The sequence below is a fragment of the Hoplias malabaricus genome, chromosome 15 (genome assembly GCF_029633855.1).
Source record: "Hoplias malabaricus isolate fHopMal1 chromosome 15, fHopMal1.hap1, whole genome shotgun sequence".
NCBI lineage: Eukaryota > Metazoa > Chordata > Actinopteri > Characiformes > Erythrinidae > Hoplias > Hoplias malabaricus.
In genome coordinates this window covers 34,436,966-34,449,332 of record NC_089814.1, presented here as the reverse complement: position 1 = coordinate 34,449,332, position 12,367 = coordinate 34,436,966, and the positions used below count along the sequence as shown (strand labels likewise).

The 12,367-nt window shown below is 39.6% G+C and overlaps 1 protein-coding gene across 2 annotated transcripts; it reads right to left on the bottom strand.

Annotated features, from left to right (window-relative positions):
• Positions 1-720: 720 nt before the first annotated feature.
• On the bottom strand, positions 721-11,906 carry nek6 (NIMA-related kinase 6). Of its 2 annotated transcripts, none has more exons than XM_066645855.1 (10): positions 11,682-11,906; positions 5,738-5,806; positions 5,172-5,294; positions 4,558-4,620; positions 4,358-4,468; positions 3,744-3,852; positions 3,451-3,558; positions 2,549-2,643; positions 1,814-1,927; positions 721-1,589 (listed from the first exon to the last, which is right to left on the bottom strand). In XM_066645855.1, exons 2-10 carry the CDS (start codon positions 5,789-5,791, stop codon positions 1,491-1,493), a joined length of 876 nt encoding a protein of 291 aa, XP_066501952.1. In that variant the 5' UTR covers positions 5,792-5,806; positions 11,682-11,906; the 3' UTR covers positions 721-1,490. The 2 variants fall into 2 exon arrangements, with proteins under 2 accessions (XP_066501952.1, XP_066501953.1); XM_066645856.1 differs by lacking the exon at positions 11,682-11,906 and adding an exon at positions 6,644-6,738.
• Positions 11,907-12,367: the final 461 nt, after the last annotated feature.

Genomic DNA, 12,367 nt, shown 5'->3' with positions numbered 1-12,367 from the left:
TCAGATTTGTGTAACCCTTCCTCTGAAGCCGTAGAAATAAATGTATTTGAGGGATAAAGCTGAACTTATGGTTACTGCTGCCATCTTCAGGACCAAGCGAGTTTTAATTTTTACTTAAAAGTAATTATATCAAGGCCATTATCCTAAAAATGTCATTGCCCAAGGCAGGCACTGCTCTGTCAAAAGTAAGCAGCTGAGGGATTAGGTTTTTTTCCCTCCCTAGTTTCTACCTGCTGCTGTATTGTGCGGTTGAATACCGCAGACAGTCATTTAGAAGCATTATCCTGTAATTAGAAACGACCAGAAAACCGTGAAGGACCTGCTCAATGACTTCTGTTATTATTAATGTGCTTTGAGTTTGACGTTTTCAGAAAGGTTTCATTTTCCAGCAGCTGTGTTGTCAGTTCTGTAAATATCGATGTGGTGAATGTGTCCCCATGCACCTGCTGAGATGTGATTATGGTGTGTTTCACTCTTACAGAAGAAGAGGCCTGTTTCCGGACTTAGAAATTATTATTGGATGGATTATTTTGGCGCAACATTCAACGTCATATTTCACCTCGTTTTACAGATTTTGATTTTGACCCAATTCGGAAATTGTTTAAAATATGACACACACAAATGTCTCCTTGGGGCTATTTTTTTTTTTACCATAAAGCAATATAAAAAATGTAAGGAAAAAAGTATAATGTTTATTAATTCATTAAAATCAACGCACTCCCTCACATTGAGAAGAAAATGTACACATCATACTGTGTTGTCCTCTGCCTTTTAGAAACCTTAAAGGAACACTATGTAATATATTTACCTTAAAATTACAGCTTCAAAATCAGTGTGATGACCCACTGTGCTGTAATAGGGGGAATAGAGCTTCTATTGTTGCTACTCTGGAATCAGCACTGCAGAAACCACACTATTTAACTTTGAAGGAGGGTAGGAAACCACCCATCCATCCCCCTCCCGGACAGTACACTGCTGTAAAAATGATTTACACCAGGGGGAGCCCCAGGGCCCAAACCCCAAATCTTACCTAGTGTTCCTTTAAACAAAACGCTCATGCAATAAATACAAATACTTCGCCAAATATTTCCAGAATATATTTTTATATGTTAGTACTTGGACTAGAGTACAAAGCGAGTTACATTCTGAGCTCCAAAACCTCCAGTCCATTTACACTTATTTCATTCCTCAGACAGGGCTCTGACCTCCAAGAAATAAGCTGAAGTTCAGGCTGAATACTGATCCCACGTCGAGCAGGAAGAAGAAAAAAATATGAACAGCCACGTGGGGTGTTGAAGAAGCGTCTGCAGGAGGATAATATTTGGATCAGTGCAGTTTTACAGCAGAGTTCTTCAGCCGCGGTTCACTCGTCACACACTCTCCTTCATCTGCCTCTTCGTTACAGAGCACAGGTGTGTGTATGAGTGTGTGTTTGTGTGTGTGTTTGTATGTGTGTGTGTGTGTATGTGCATATGTTTTTCAGGTGCTGGTCATCCACAGCTGCACTGTTTGGAGAACTGAAGAACAAAAACAATGTCTGGACGCTCGCCTGGATCTGGGTTGATGCACATGCAGACCAAATTCCTCAGCTGCAACACACACACACACACACGAATCACGTTCAGTTAAAGTCATTTTGAATTCTCAATTCTCTTTGTACTTTCCACATTCAGTTTTACCACAGTAAAATGTTTAGACAACTCTTCATGAGGAGAGAGAGAGAGAGATAAATGTTTGCCAAAATCAAATCTAGAGGTGGTCAAACAAATGGTTATGTAGTGTTTCCTCCGTGTGTGAGTGTGTGTGTGTGTACCTTCTCTGAGAAATGTTCTGGAGGTAAAGGAGGGTAGTCGCACTGTTCAATCTTCTGACAGAGGGACAGCAGGTTCATATTATCACTGTAGAAAGGGCTCTGCAGTGCTGCCATCTGACACACACACACACATATGAAATACACTGCCATTCAGACATTTGCAATCATTGTTTTTCCAAACTCCTCCATCCTGTGCCTTACATATTCCATAGGCATGTAGCAGCAAAAATGACACATGCATCTAGATGATGAACAAAGCACTAAACAAGGCTTTGGGCAATAATTTACACCACTATTTAAAAAGAAAAACAATAAAACAATTGCTGAGTAGTGGATGTAATATGTGTCCAGCTCAAATATTATGTAGAAGTACCATTTGCATAAACTGGCCTTATATAAAGTTACTTAAAGGATGCATTAACACACTCTCTATCCCACAGGGCTTAGACATAGTATAGTGACTGCATTCAGCCCAGAGTGTTCACCCATTCAGAATCTCTAAAGAAAAATTATATGAATGGGTGATGCTCTGGAGCAGCCCAATGCCAAGAGTCTGTCAGAGAGGTGTAAAGACCCCAACGGTGGGCTGAGCAGCAGTGGGAATGCATCCTCTGGAGAAATGGAAAGACGTCCAATAGCTTCGGGATAAGCTGGAGTGGTGTTTTTATCTGGAACTAATCATGCAACTTCAGTTCCAGACCTCCCGAATGTTTGTGTGTGTGTGTGTCTGTGTACCTCATACAACAGACAGCCCAGAGACCAGATGTCTGATTTGAAGTTGTAGCCGTTTTCATGGATTCTCTCTGGAGACATGTAATAGGGGGTTCCCACTGAGAGAGAGAGAGAGAGAGAGTTTCACAAAGGTCTCAGACAAGCATTTCTTAAGCTTAGACAGTAATATCTTCACAGGGCTAACACAGACACTGCAGAACAATGGTTTTAAAGGCGTGCGCTGTGTTTAGATGTTTTTGGAACAACATAGTGGATTGTCATATCTGGGATTGTGGTAAATGAAAACAAAAAAACAGTTTCTGCCTGTTGCTGTAACACATTTATGTAACACATGAGTGAGCTCCGGCGGTGCGTGTGTGTGTCGAGTCATAAGTGACGTAAAATGATTGGCTTTTTCTTGATTTCCTGTGTGATTAGATATTTGACTCACAAAATGGCTGCAAACACAATCAAAGCGTGAGTTAATAAGAGAAGGTCATGAGGAAACCTAAAATACAGTTTATAAAGATAGATTTTTATAGATTTAAATGAATAAATATCAGGCTTTAACCAAACTTGCCCTTCACCTAGGGCTCATACTGTCACATCACTGTGGAAGACTGCTCCCCTCTGTTCTTAACTCTGTTCATTTCAGCCACGTCTGAGGCTTTAGAGCAGAAACCCGCTGTTTATCGTCTGCCACAGCATTTCCACAGAGTTAGAATCAAGAGTTTGACTTGGCCACGTCAAAACTGTAATTCTGTTTGTGTCGAGACGTTCAGAGAGGGAACTGCCTCTTTATTACAGGACAACATACAGTTTAAATTTATGTTTGTTGACTAATTGAAAACTAATATGCTTCCTCTGTGTGTGTGTGTGTGTGTGTGTGTGTGTGTGTGTGTGTGTGTGTGTGGGTGGGTGTTTACCTAAAGAGTGAACGACTGTGGTTTTGGAGCTAAAGAAACGTCCCAAACCCAGATCTCCCAGTTTGACCACTCCTGTTGCAGTGATGAACACATTAGCTGGCTTTATGTCTAAAAAGAAAGAAAAAAAAAACACACACACACACAGACACACACACACACATGCACATTACTCATTACTTAAATGCATGAAGGGCATTTATTTATACAGTACTGGTTTCAGTACTGCTCTGTGTATGTGTGTGTGTGTGTGGGTGTGTGTGTGTGTGTGTGTGTGTGTGTGTGTGCGTGCGTACCTCGGTGCATGACTCTGCGAGAATGCATGTGCTCCACTGCACTGCAAAGTTGCACAAAATACTTCCATATCGTTCTCTCTGGAATGAGCCTCCGCTTCTTCTTAAAATACTGCACACACACACACACACACACACACACACACACAGAGACACACACAGTTCAGACCCCATGAAATACAACCGTTTGACACAGTGTGTTCAAATGTTTGAAGACACCCCTTTACAATAACTGAAGCATAGCTGCTCTTTCAGGGATTAAGCCTAGTGCCGGACACCTCAGCGTTTTGAATTGTGATTTGGTTTACACCGAAAGGAGAATAGAGTCTAGGCCCAGGCTTAATCCCTGTCTGGGAAACCTCCCTTAAAGTTTACCGTCTGGGTGTTCAGTTTGTCACCACATTGTTCAGTTGAGCGCAACTTGTAATCTCCAGAACTGTTCAAACAGTTAGTCTCAGATTTACACACGCGACGATGAGGGGGATTCAGTCGTAGAGACACACCAAGAATGAAACTGATGAATATTATAATATGTGACGCAGCTTTGATTAATAATGCATGAGGGACATGAACATTACTGTTCAATTACACATACATTTACACACACACACACACACCTTTATCATATGTGACAGGTCTCCAGCGTCAGCTAACTCCAGCACAATGTTCAGCTCATTATCCTCGATAAAGGAGTCCAGGTACTTGATCACATTAGGATGGTTTAGCTGCTGCAGAACGAAAAAGGACAATGTTACACACACATTCACAGTAGCACACACACCCCAGTCACATATCAGTGTTTACACACATCACTAACCTTCAGCAAGTCGATCTCTTTAATGCAGTCCTGACGAGACTTAGCATCCATCATTTCAAAAATCTGAAACACAACATTAATAGTATTTAACAGATTTTTTTTGTTTTTTTTTATCCACAGTGATGTACAGTTTAAAACATCTTACAGCACTGTGCAAAGTTCATGCACCTGAGGTTTAAAAAAGAGGTTCATCTGAGCAGTAAGAGTCTCTCTCCTCGTGACAGTCCAGTATTATTTAAGGTTATCATCCAAGCCCTAGTTTTAAGTGTTAATAAATACTTCATTATGTTAAATTAAGTGCTGTTTTAACAAACCCATACGATCAGGAGAACATCTGGAAACACACTTTGTTCTTCACACTCGCTCACAACACGGATACTACTTTTTAGAAAAAAGGACCTTTACTCTGTTAGTGTTTTTGTTTTTTATTGTAATTATAATTTCATACAGGCATACAGTCCTGCAGGGGTTAACGGAATGTTAGGAGCCTCACACAGGGGACTTTTATTGTAGCAGGATGTTCCTGACCAAGCTGAGAATCAAACCTTAATCTGCTACATATATTAAAGTGTGTGTGAGTGTTTGTGTGTGTCTGTATATGTAATAGAGATTACCTGTACTTTCTTCAGCGCCACCTGCTGGTTCTCCAGGAGGTACGTAGCTCGGTAAACTTCGCTGAACTGCCCGCGGCCGATCTTCTTCTCGATGCGGAAGTTGGACATGGCGCTGCAGTAACACTGATATAAAACAAGAAAGAATGAACGCCCACGAAAACCAGAAAAACATTCAGATTCTCAATAGGAGTCGATGCTTGTTATAACTGTATATATCAGGATGTTAAATAACTGTAATACAATAAACAACTGTAAAAAAAACCAAGTATATATATATATTAAGGTTAATCAGGAGGTTGTTCCTCTTTACACATTAATCTTTAATGTTCTCTCCACACAGCAATTAATAACACGCTTAATGTTAACTGAACATGGTGAGTGTTAAAAGTTAAGATCTAACACAGTGTTAATTAAACATTAATAGTAATAATGACACAGCCAGGGTAGGGATGCACCCTAAAATATCACACCCTCACAGACCCAGCATAGAGTGCAAAGCCTTCCCAGAAGAGTAGAGGTGTGTGTGTGTGTGTGTGAGAGAGAGAGAGAGAGAGAGAGATTCTGACCTGGTTGTCGTGCCCTGGCAAAGCATCATTCTTATTTTGATCCTGCTCCTCCATAATGACATGCCAGACCTGAAACACACACACACACATTTACTGATTCACTCTCCATCCCTAAATCCCATTCACTTCATACAGAGATCTTGCTAAGACCTGGAACTGAGTACTGACATCATTATTTCAGCAGACCCCTTCCACTGCCCTTAAAAAATATGATTTAGAGATACACTATAGGCCCAACCGTTTGTAGACACATGCTCATTCAATCCTCTGCCATCCCATAAACATCAAAGAGGTCATATACTTTCACTCACTCATTCCTTCATTCATTCATTCATCTTCTGTAACCACTACATGCCATTCAGTCCCTCACAGTCCATCACAGGTGGTCCGATACCGATATTGATTATTAGTTTTGATCAATGACACCATTCCAAATTCATTTCAAAGAACACGATTCCACGATTCTTTGAAACGATTGTGTATGTGTGTGTGTGTGTGTGTGTGTGTATTCAAGTGCATTTCGCTGGTATGGCCCATTGGGTGCAATGTTACTGCTTTTTCTTCTTTCATTTTCTTTTGTGCCTATGGAAACTTTATCTGGTACTTCAATCTGCAATCACGTGTTCATCCAGATTACTCAGAATATCTCACCAAAGAACACACACACACACACAAGCAGTTCTAGGAAGAACGCATTTAGCGCACAGCCCAGAGCGCAGTATAAACCCGGCCCAGATCGCAGCCCCTGCCGCTCGTCTGGTTTGATATTCTGAGTATTTAGGATATGAGTAATTTAGTGTCGCTTTGTGCGTGAGTAGGGTGACGTCATTTAATTTCACTCTTTATTTGGTATTCCACAGAAAAGTTTCATAGTGCGTCACACACACACACACACACACATTTTACCTGCTACAAGATGTTAGTTAGAATCAAACCGCAAACCTCCAGCCGCACCACACACACGCGCGCTCGCTTCCTCTGTGCAGCCCCTGGGTGCCTCAGGGCAACATCACCTACTGAATATGAAAATGATTCAATAACTCTCCCGCTTGCTTTAATTACATCATGGGGATGTACGTTTCTACAGCCCTCCATTTTTAGAAGGTGGACCTAAATTACTCTTACTGTATTTCTGAAAGAGATCAGTGTCAGTTTTTAATATGACATGAAATGAAAGTGGAATAATTGGATTTTGATTACGGCATCACTAAATGCTTCTGTCAGAAATGGTACCTACCACTGTATCTAGACTAATTAATATATATATATATATATATAAAGTATAATATGGTTTGCAAAAACAAACACTGTTTACAGTCTGCAGTTGTATCAGATTTAAGATTCTGTGATTATTCATGATTTACTGGAAGGGAGGTAACATGAATAAATGTGTAGAGTGGTATGAACCACCAACTGGTCCGAGGAAACTCTCCTCTTTTACTTTTTTATAACTTCATTTTATTATAATATTAAATAGTTGAGTGGTTTTTATGACATTTGATGATATTTGAATTAGAATCTCTTAATTTGCTGAGTTACAGTTTCACAAAGGGAATTAATGCCAAACAATGAAGCACAGACACAAGATTTAAAGTGAAAACCGCATCACACAGCTCAAAGCTCAGACACTAACACACCTCCATATTCAGCTTCCACAAGACAGAGAGACAGTAAGACTGAGAGTTACTTCTGATGTAAAATCCACATTTCAGCATATTTCAAGGAGGAAGCTGTAGCCAATTTTGGTAAAATTATTAAATTGATTAATTAAGGTTATTAATTATGGTCCCAATGATCCGCCCACAACCCAGACATATTGATTATGATATACTGCAAAACTGATTTAAAATAATATCATGATACACATTTTTGGCCATATCGCCCAGCCCTAGTAATTTGGTAAGAAACTAACATTTACTTAAAAGATGTACACTACATGTTGTGGTGGATACAGGAAATTAGTGTGCAACGACCATAAAGCCAGTCTGTTTTTATCAACACCTCAGAATTGCTAAACCTCAGTTGTCAGCAAGAACCACTTCTTTTACTTAAGTGCTGATGCCTTCAGGAACTTACAAATGTACAGTTTTTACAGTTTACAAATAATATCAAGAATAAAAGATTGTGCCCACAATGCGTACCCCTTATAACGAGGGAATACAGCTACTTCACCCCACAGTAGACACACACACACACACACACACACACACACACACACACTGGGTATAATCCCTGCAGGAAAAATGAAGTGGTAAAACGCTGGAGCACAGTGCTGCACATATGAATTAATTCTCTGTGAAAAACGAATGGGAAACTGGGAAACTCCATGGAACTTTATCGGAACAGCTGTAGATTTTATTTGCTTCACTTATCTGATCTTGGTCTTGGGTCACTTTTAAACAAAGTTAAACAAAGCCAGGGCAGGCCTACTGACCTTACTGCACATGCACGCACACACACACACACACAGAAAGTAAGAGAGAGAGAGAGAGAAGGAGAAAGAGGAAGCAGAGTGTATGTTATGATTCAGATAGTTTAAAAAAAATCCCATTTTCTCCCTCCCTCTTCTCGTTTTCTTGGATGTGCTGGTCGGCAGTGACTCACGCTGCAGGCATTAAATAGCACTTCCACAATAAGAGGACACACACACACACACACAGACACACACAGACACACACACACACACACACACACAGAGACACACACACAGTAAATTATGCTCCACTGACTGTGACACATGCAAAATCCAACAAACTCCTTCTTGGGGGGATTTCACAAAACAGGATTTCTTTTTAACCCCAACCAACTGAGGCCAAAGGTCAAACCTGTCCATGGGAAGAGGAGCTGTTTATATTAAAGAGCCCACAGCTTAGGTTTAACCTATTCCTGAGTCACATTATCCATGAGATTACACATTTTCTTGTTCAATAATCAGTCTGTGAATACAGCTCTTTAAGCTGCACCCACTGTGGACACAGTTCTGTTTTGGCAGAAAACGGGAAAAACAACTGGACGAGCAACAGTCCGCAAAGGTTGAGCATACAGTTCAGCTTTTGTATTAACCTCATTATGAGGGTCATGGGTATAACTGGTGATAAAGGTCATTAAAGGACCACTAGGTAGCAATTTTACCTTAAATTTACAGCTTCAAAATCACTGTGAAGCTCCACTGAGCTGTAATAGTGAGAACAGAGCCTCTGCCGTTGCTACTCTGGGCTCAGCACTGCAGAAACTGCACTATGTAGCATTTGGAGGAGGGCAGGAAACCACAGGTGGAGCCCAGGAGCAAATAATATAAATCGTATCTAGTGTAATTTTAGGATTATTAATGACTGTAGTATTAAGGGGAAACATGGCTGTTAGGACTTGTACATCTGCAATGATATTAAATAAGTGTAAAACAAATAGAAATGTTTTGTTTATTTATAACTTGATAAACCCATTAATAATCCCTCCACTGATTCTTTCTCATTGTTTTGGACCTGTACACCACACTGAAGCTCACTGCAGAGTCATAGCTGGGATAAAAAGCATGTTATAATTTGTTAATCGTTAACTTTCACTCATGCGTTTTACTAGTGTTCAGTACTGTGGAGTGTTAAACATGTTTTACATTTTTAATATTTTATAAATAAAAAATACAGAACAAAGACAAAACAAAAACCCTATGTAATTTGGCTTGTTGCTGTGTAATTATTTATGATACTGTGTCATTACTTATAACATGCTGTTTATACTTATGTTACCGCAAAATTACTCATGCTACTGTATAATTACTTACTCACTCTAAACATTCACAGGTTAAATGTAAAAACATAAAACATGTCATTGATAAATGACCGCTTCGTGTCCAATCCTCTGTTAATACTGTGACTTCTCGCTTGTGCAGCTCGATATGTGACGATCCTTCTCAAACAAAGCCAAGCGTTCCTGGATGTTTGTTTTGTAGGTGCCAGAAACGGTCATTTTGACCGACAAGGCACATGAATAGGAATATATTTAACAATAATGTTTTTGTTTACTCCTATTGTTACAGCTCTGACCGCTACAATCTCAACTCTGTATAATCACTGATGGTCACTCAGGGAAAAAAAACAAACAAACAAAAAAACCACAGCGCTTCCAACAGGACAGAAAGCCTTACCCATCACTTCTAATTCTGACTGAGACCAGGAGCACACAGAGAGATCTGAATCTATTCTGATTCCTTAACATAGCCGGAGAACTACTTTGGCATTGTTTAGTACTGAAATGTGCAGGTTGATACACAGCTATTGTGTTACAACAACAAGAACAACAACAATACATAGTGTCGAGAGTATTTCTAAGGTTAGAAAATACAAACCCAATTTCCAAACTAGGTTTACAACGTTGGGACCAATGCGCAAAATGAAATCAAAATGCAGTGACGTGAAAATCAACTCTATATTTAATTTAAAATATTACAACGAAAAAATTTTAAATGTTGAATTCGAGAACGATTGTTTTGGGAATTTTTTAAATAAGTATATATCGTGAATTTCCAGAATAGTCATTTTACAGGAGAATTAAAAGCCGCCTTAAATTTCAACGGAAGTCAATGTTAAATAATGTATTCCGAGTAATTTTGGAGCATTTCTATTGGTCTATTCATCATGGAATATGCTGATGTGTTCAATGATGTATTAAAGAAGCAAACAAAGAGATAGAGATAGATGTTTTATCTTTGGAAAGCTACGATATATAAACAATATTTTTTTACATTTTGAATAAGAATAAAATATGTCAATTTAAATGTAATATTAATTTAATATTTAAAAAATATATAAAATGATAAATGATAAATAAATAAAATAAGTTAATTAGTGAATTCTAACTGAAAAACGAATCCTCTGTCCAAAAGGACAAAAGTTACACAGGAATAAACCTGAATGAATGACTTGTGAATACTGATTATAATCGAATTGCTATTTGTGTGATTGACACGTGTGAGGGGCGTGGTCTCATAGTGGGATGGGCAGTAGACCTGTAGATACACAAAATGTTAAACGTGTAACTGTAATGTATTTGGTGTATTTTGTGTTAGTTACGAGGACTGCGCAGGATTTGGAAACCTCACAGGAGGAGGCACAACAACATGGCACCTCAGGAGTTTGAGGGTTTAATAAACATATCTAAAATGGCTCTGACTTCAATGAAAACAGACTTTAATCCCCGTCCACGCCCCCACTTCAGAGCGTTATACCACCACTGCGTTAACTCGGGGGGGATACGAGTTTAATACTGCACTAAACAAAGTCCAGTGGAGCGGATTTAAGGAACGCCTTCCTTGGTCTTTACTTCAGGGTCATTTCCCTGTTTACTTTACTTGCTGTTTACACACACGCGCGCGTGTTTTCATTAATTATGGGGACCTTACATAGCCGTTCATTCATTTTCTAGAGCCCTAAGATTCACTACCCTTTTCAGTAGGTACTACTCCACTACCCATAAACATAAACATTAACTTACCTACACCTATACATACATTCACCTTAATCTTTAATGGTTTACATTGTGGGGACAAGTGTGTGTTCAAACACAAGGAAGGGAAGTCCCCAAATGGGACTGAGTGCAGGTTTTGGTCCCCACAGCGTGATATATACCTGGCATACAAGTAGGTGTTCAAGAATTGCGGTTCCATTGCATTGACTTGCATTTTGCATTATTCACAATAATAATTTGACTTGCAATAATTTTAACCTAACGCCATCTAGAATTTAAACATGTTTCCACCTCAAAATGTATTCACATATGTTGTTGGCATCGGCTTGTGGCCCCCAAATGCAGGACAAGTCCCCACAATGTAGGTGTGTGAGCAACTTTGTCCCTACAGAGTAATATGTGGTACACACACACCCACACACACCATACACATTGGTAAATATTGCCAAACGTTAACTATTTAATAAGTTTTAAAGTTTACCGTGCGTTTGTTATTTCTCTCTTTTCCTTTTCTTTTCTTTCTGCTTATTCCTCCTTTTCTCGGTCAGAAAAACATTCCTCTTGTTTGTTATTTTATTCCTCTTCGTCCCTCGTGCAGCTGCGCGCGCCCCCTGCTTCTGTCTCTCTCTCTCTCTCTCTCTCTCTGGTTTTCTTTCTCTACATGCTTGTCGTCTGCAGGGGAACTGAGTCAGCCCCCGCTGTTTTCCCTTCTCTTCTCTTCTCTTTTCTGGGCGGAGAAAGTAAAAAAAATCGCAGACTTTCGGAAGCGCTTCTGCGGGGGTTGCCAGATCCAGCAGAAATCTCCGACCACATTTTACTTTAAACCTGCCCTCTAAGGACCGCTTCTTGTTGCTCTGTTATTGCCATTTTGCATATTACAGTTTAAGTTTAATTTTTATACTCGTTTGCTTCCAACGTGTCTGTGAGCAGTTGATGGCATTCAGGCACAGACGCTCAAGTGAGATCTACTGATAATGATGTTGGATGATTAGTTCTGGCCCAGTGCTGGATGGGGATTTATAAACCACCCCTCTATCCCACCCTTGGAAATGAGAGTTGGTGTGTTTGTGCGCATGTGCAGCGCCTGATTAAATTACATGCATATTTGAATAAAGTTTATGCAGTTTGTGGGCAACGTGTGCTTTTATCTGATAAGAGCAAGACACG

Bases quoted from the DNA above. Each gene is read 5' to 3' on its own strand.
- nek6 (XM_066645855.1), bottom strand. From the start codon at position 5,791: ATGGAGGAGCAGGATCAAAATAAGAATGATGCTTTGCCAGGGCACGAC. The intron at 4,621-5,171 runs GTAATCTCTATT...GTTGTGTTTCAG, and splicing joins TGGCGCTGAAGAAAGTACAG to ATTTTTGAAATGATGGATGC. The intron at 3,853-4,357 runs GTGTGTGTGTGT...GTGTGTGTGCAG, and splicing joins ACCTGTCACATATGATAAAG to TATTTTAAGAAGAAGCGGAG.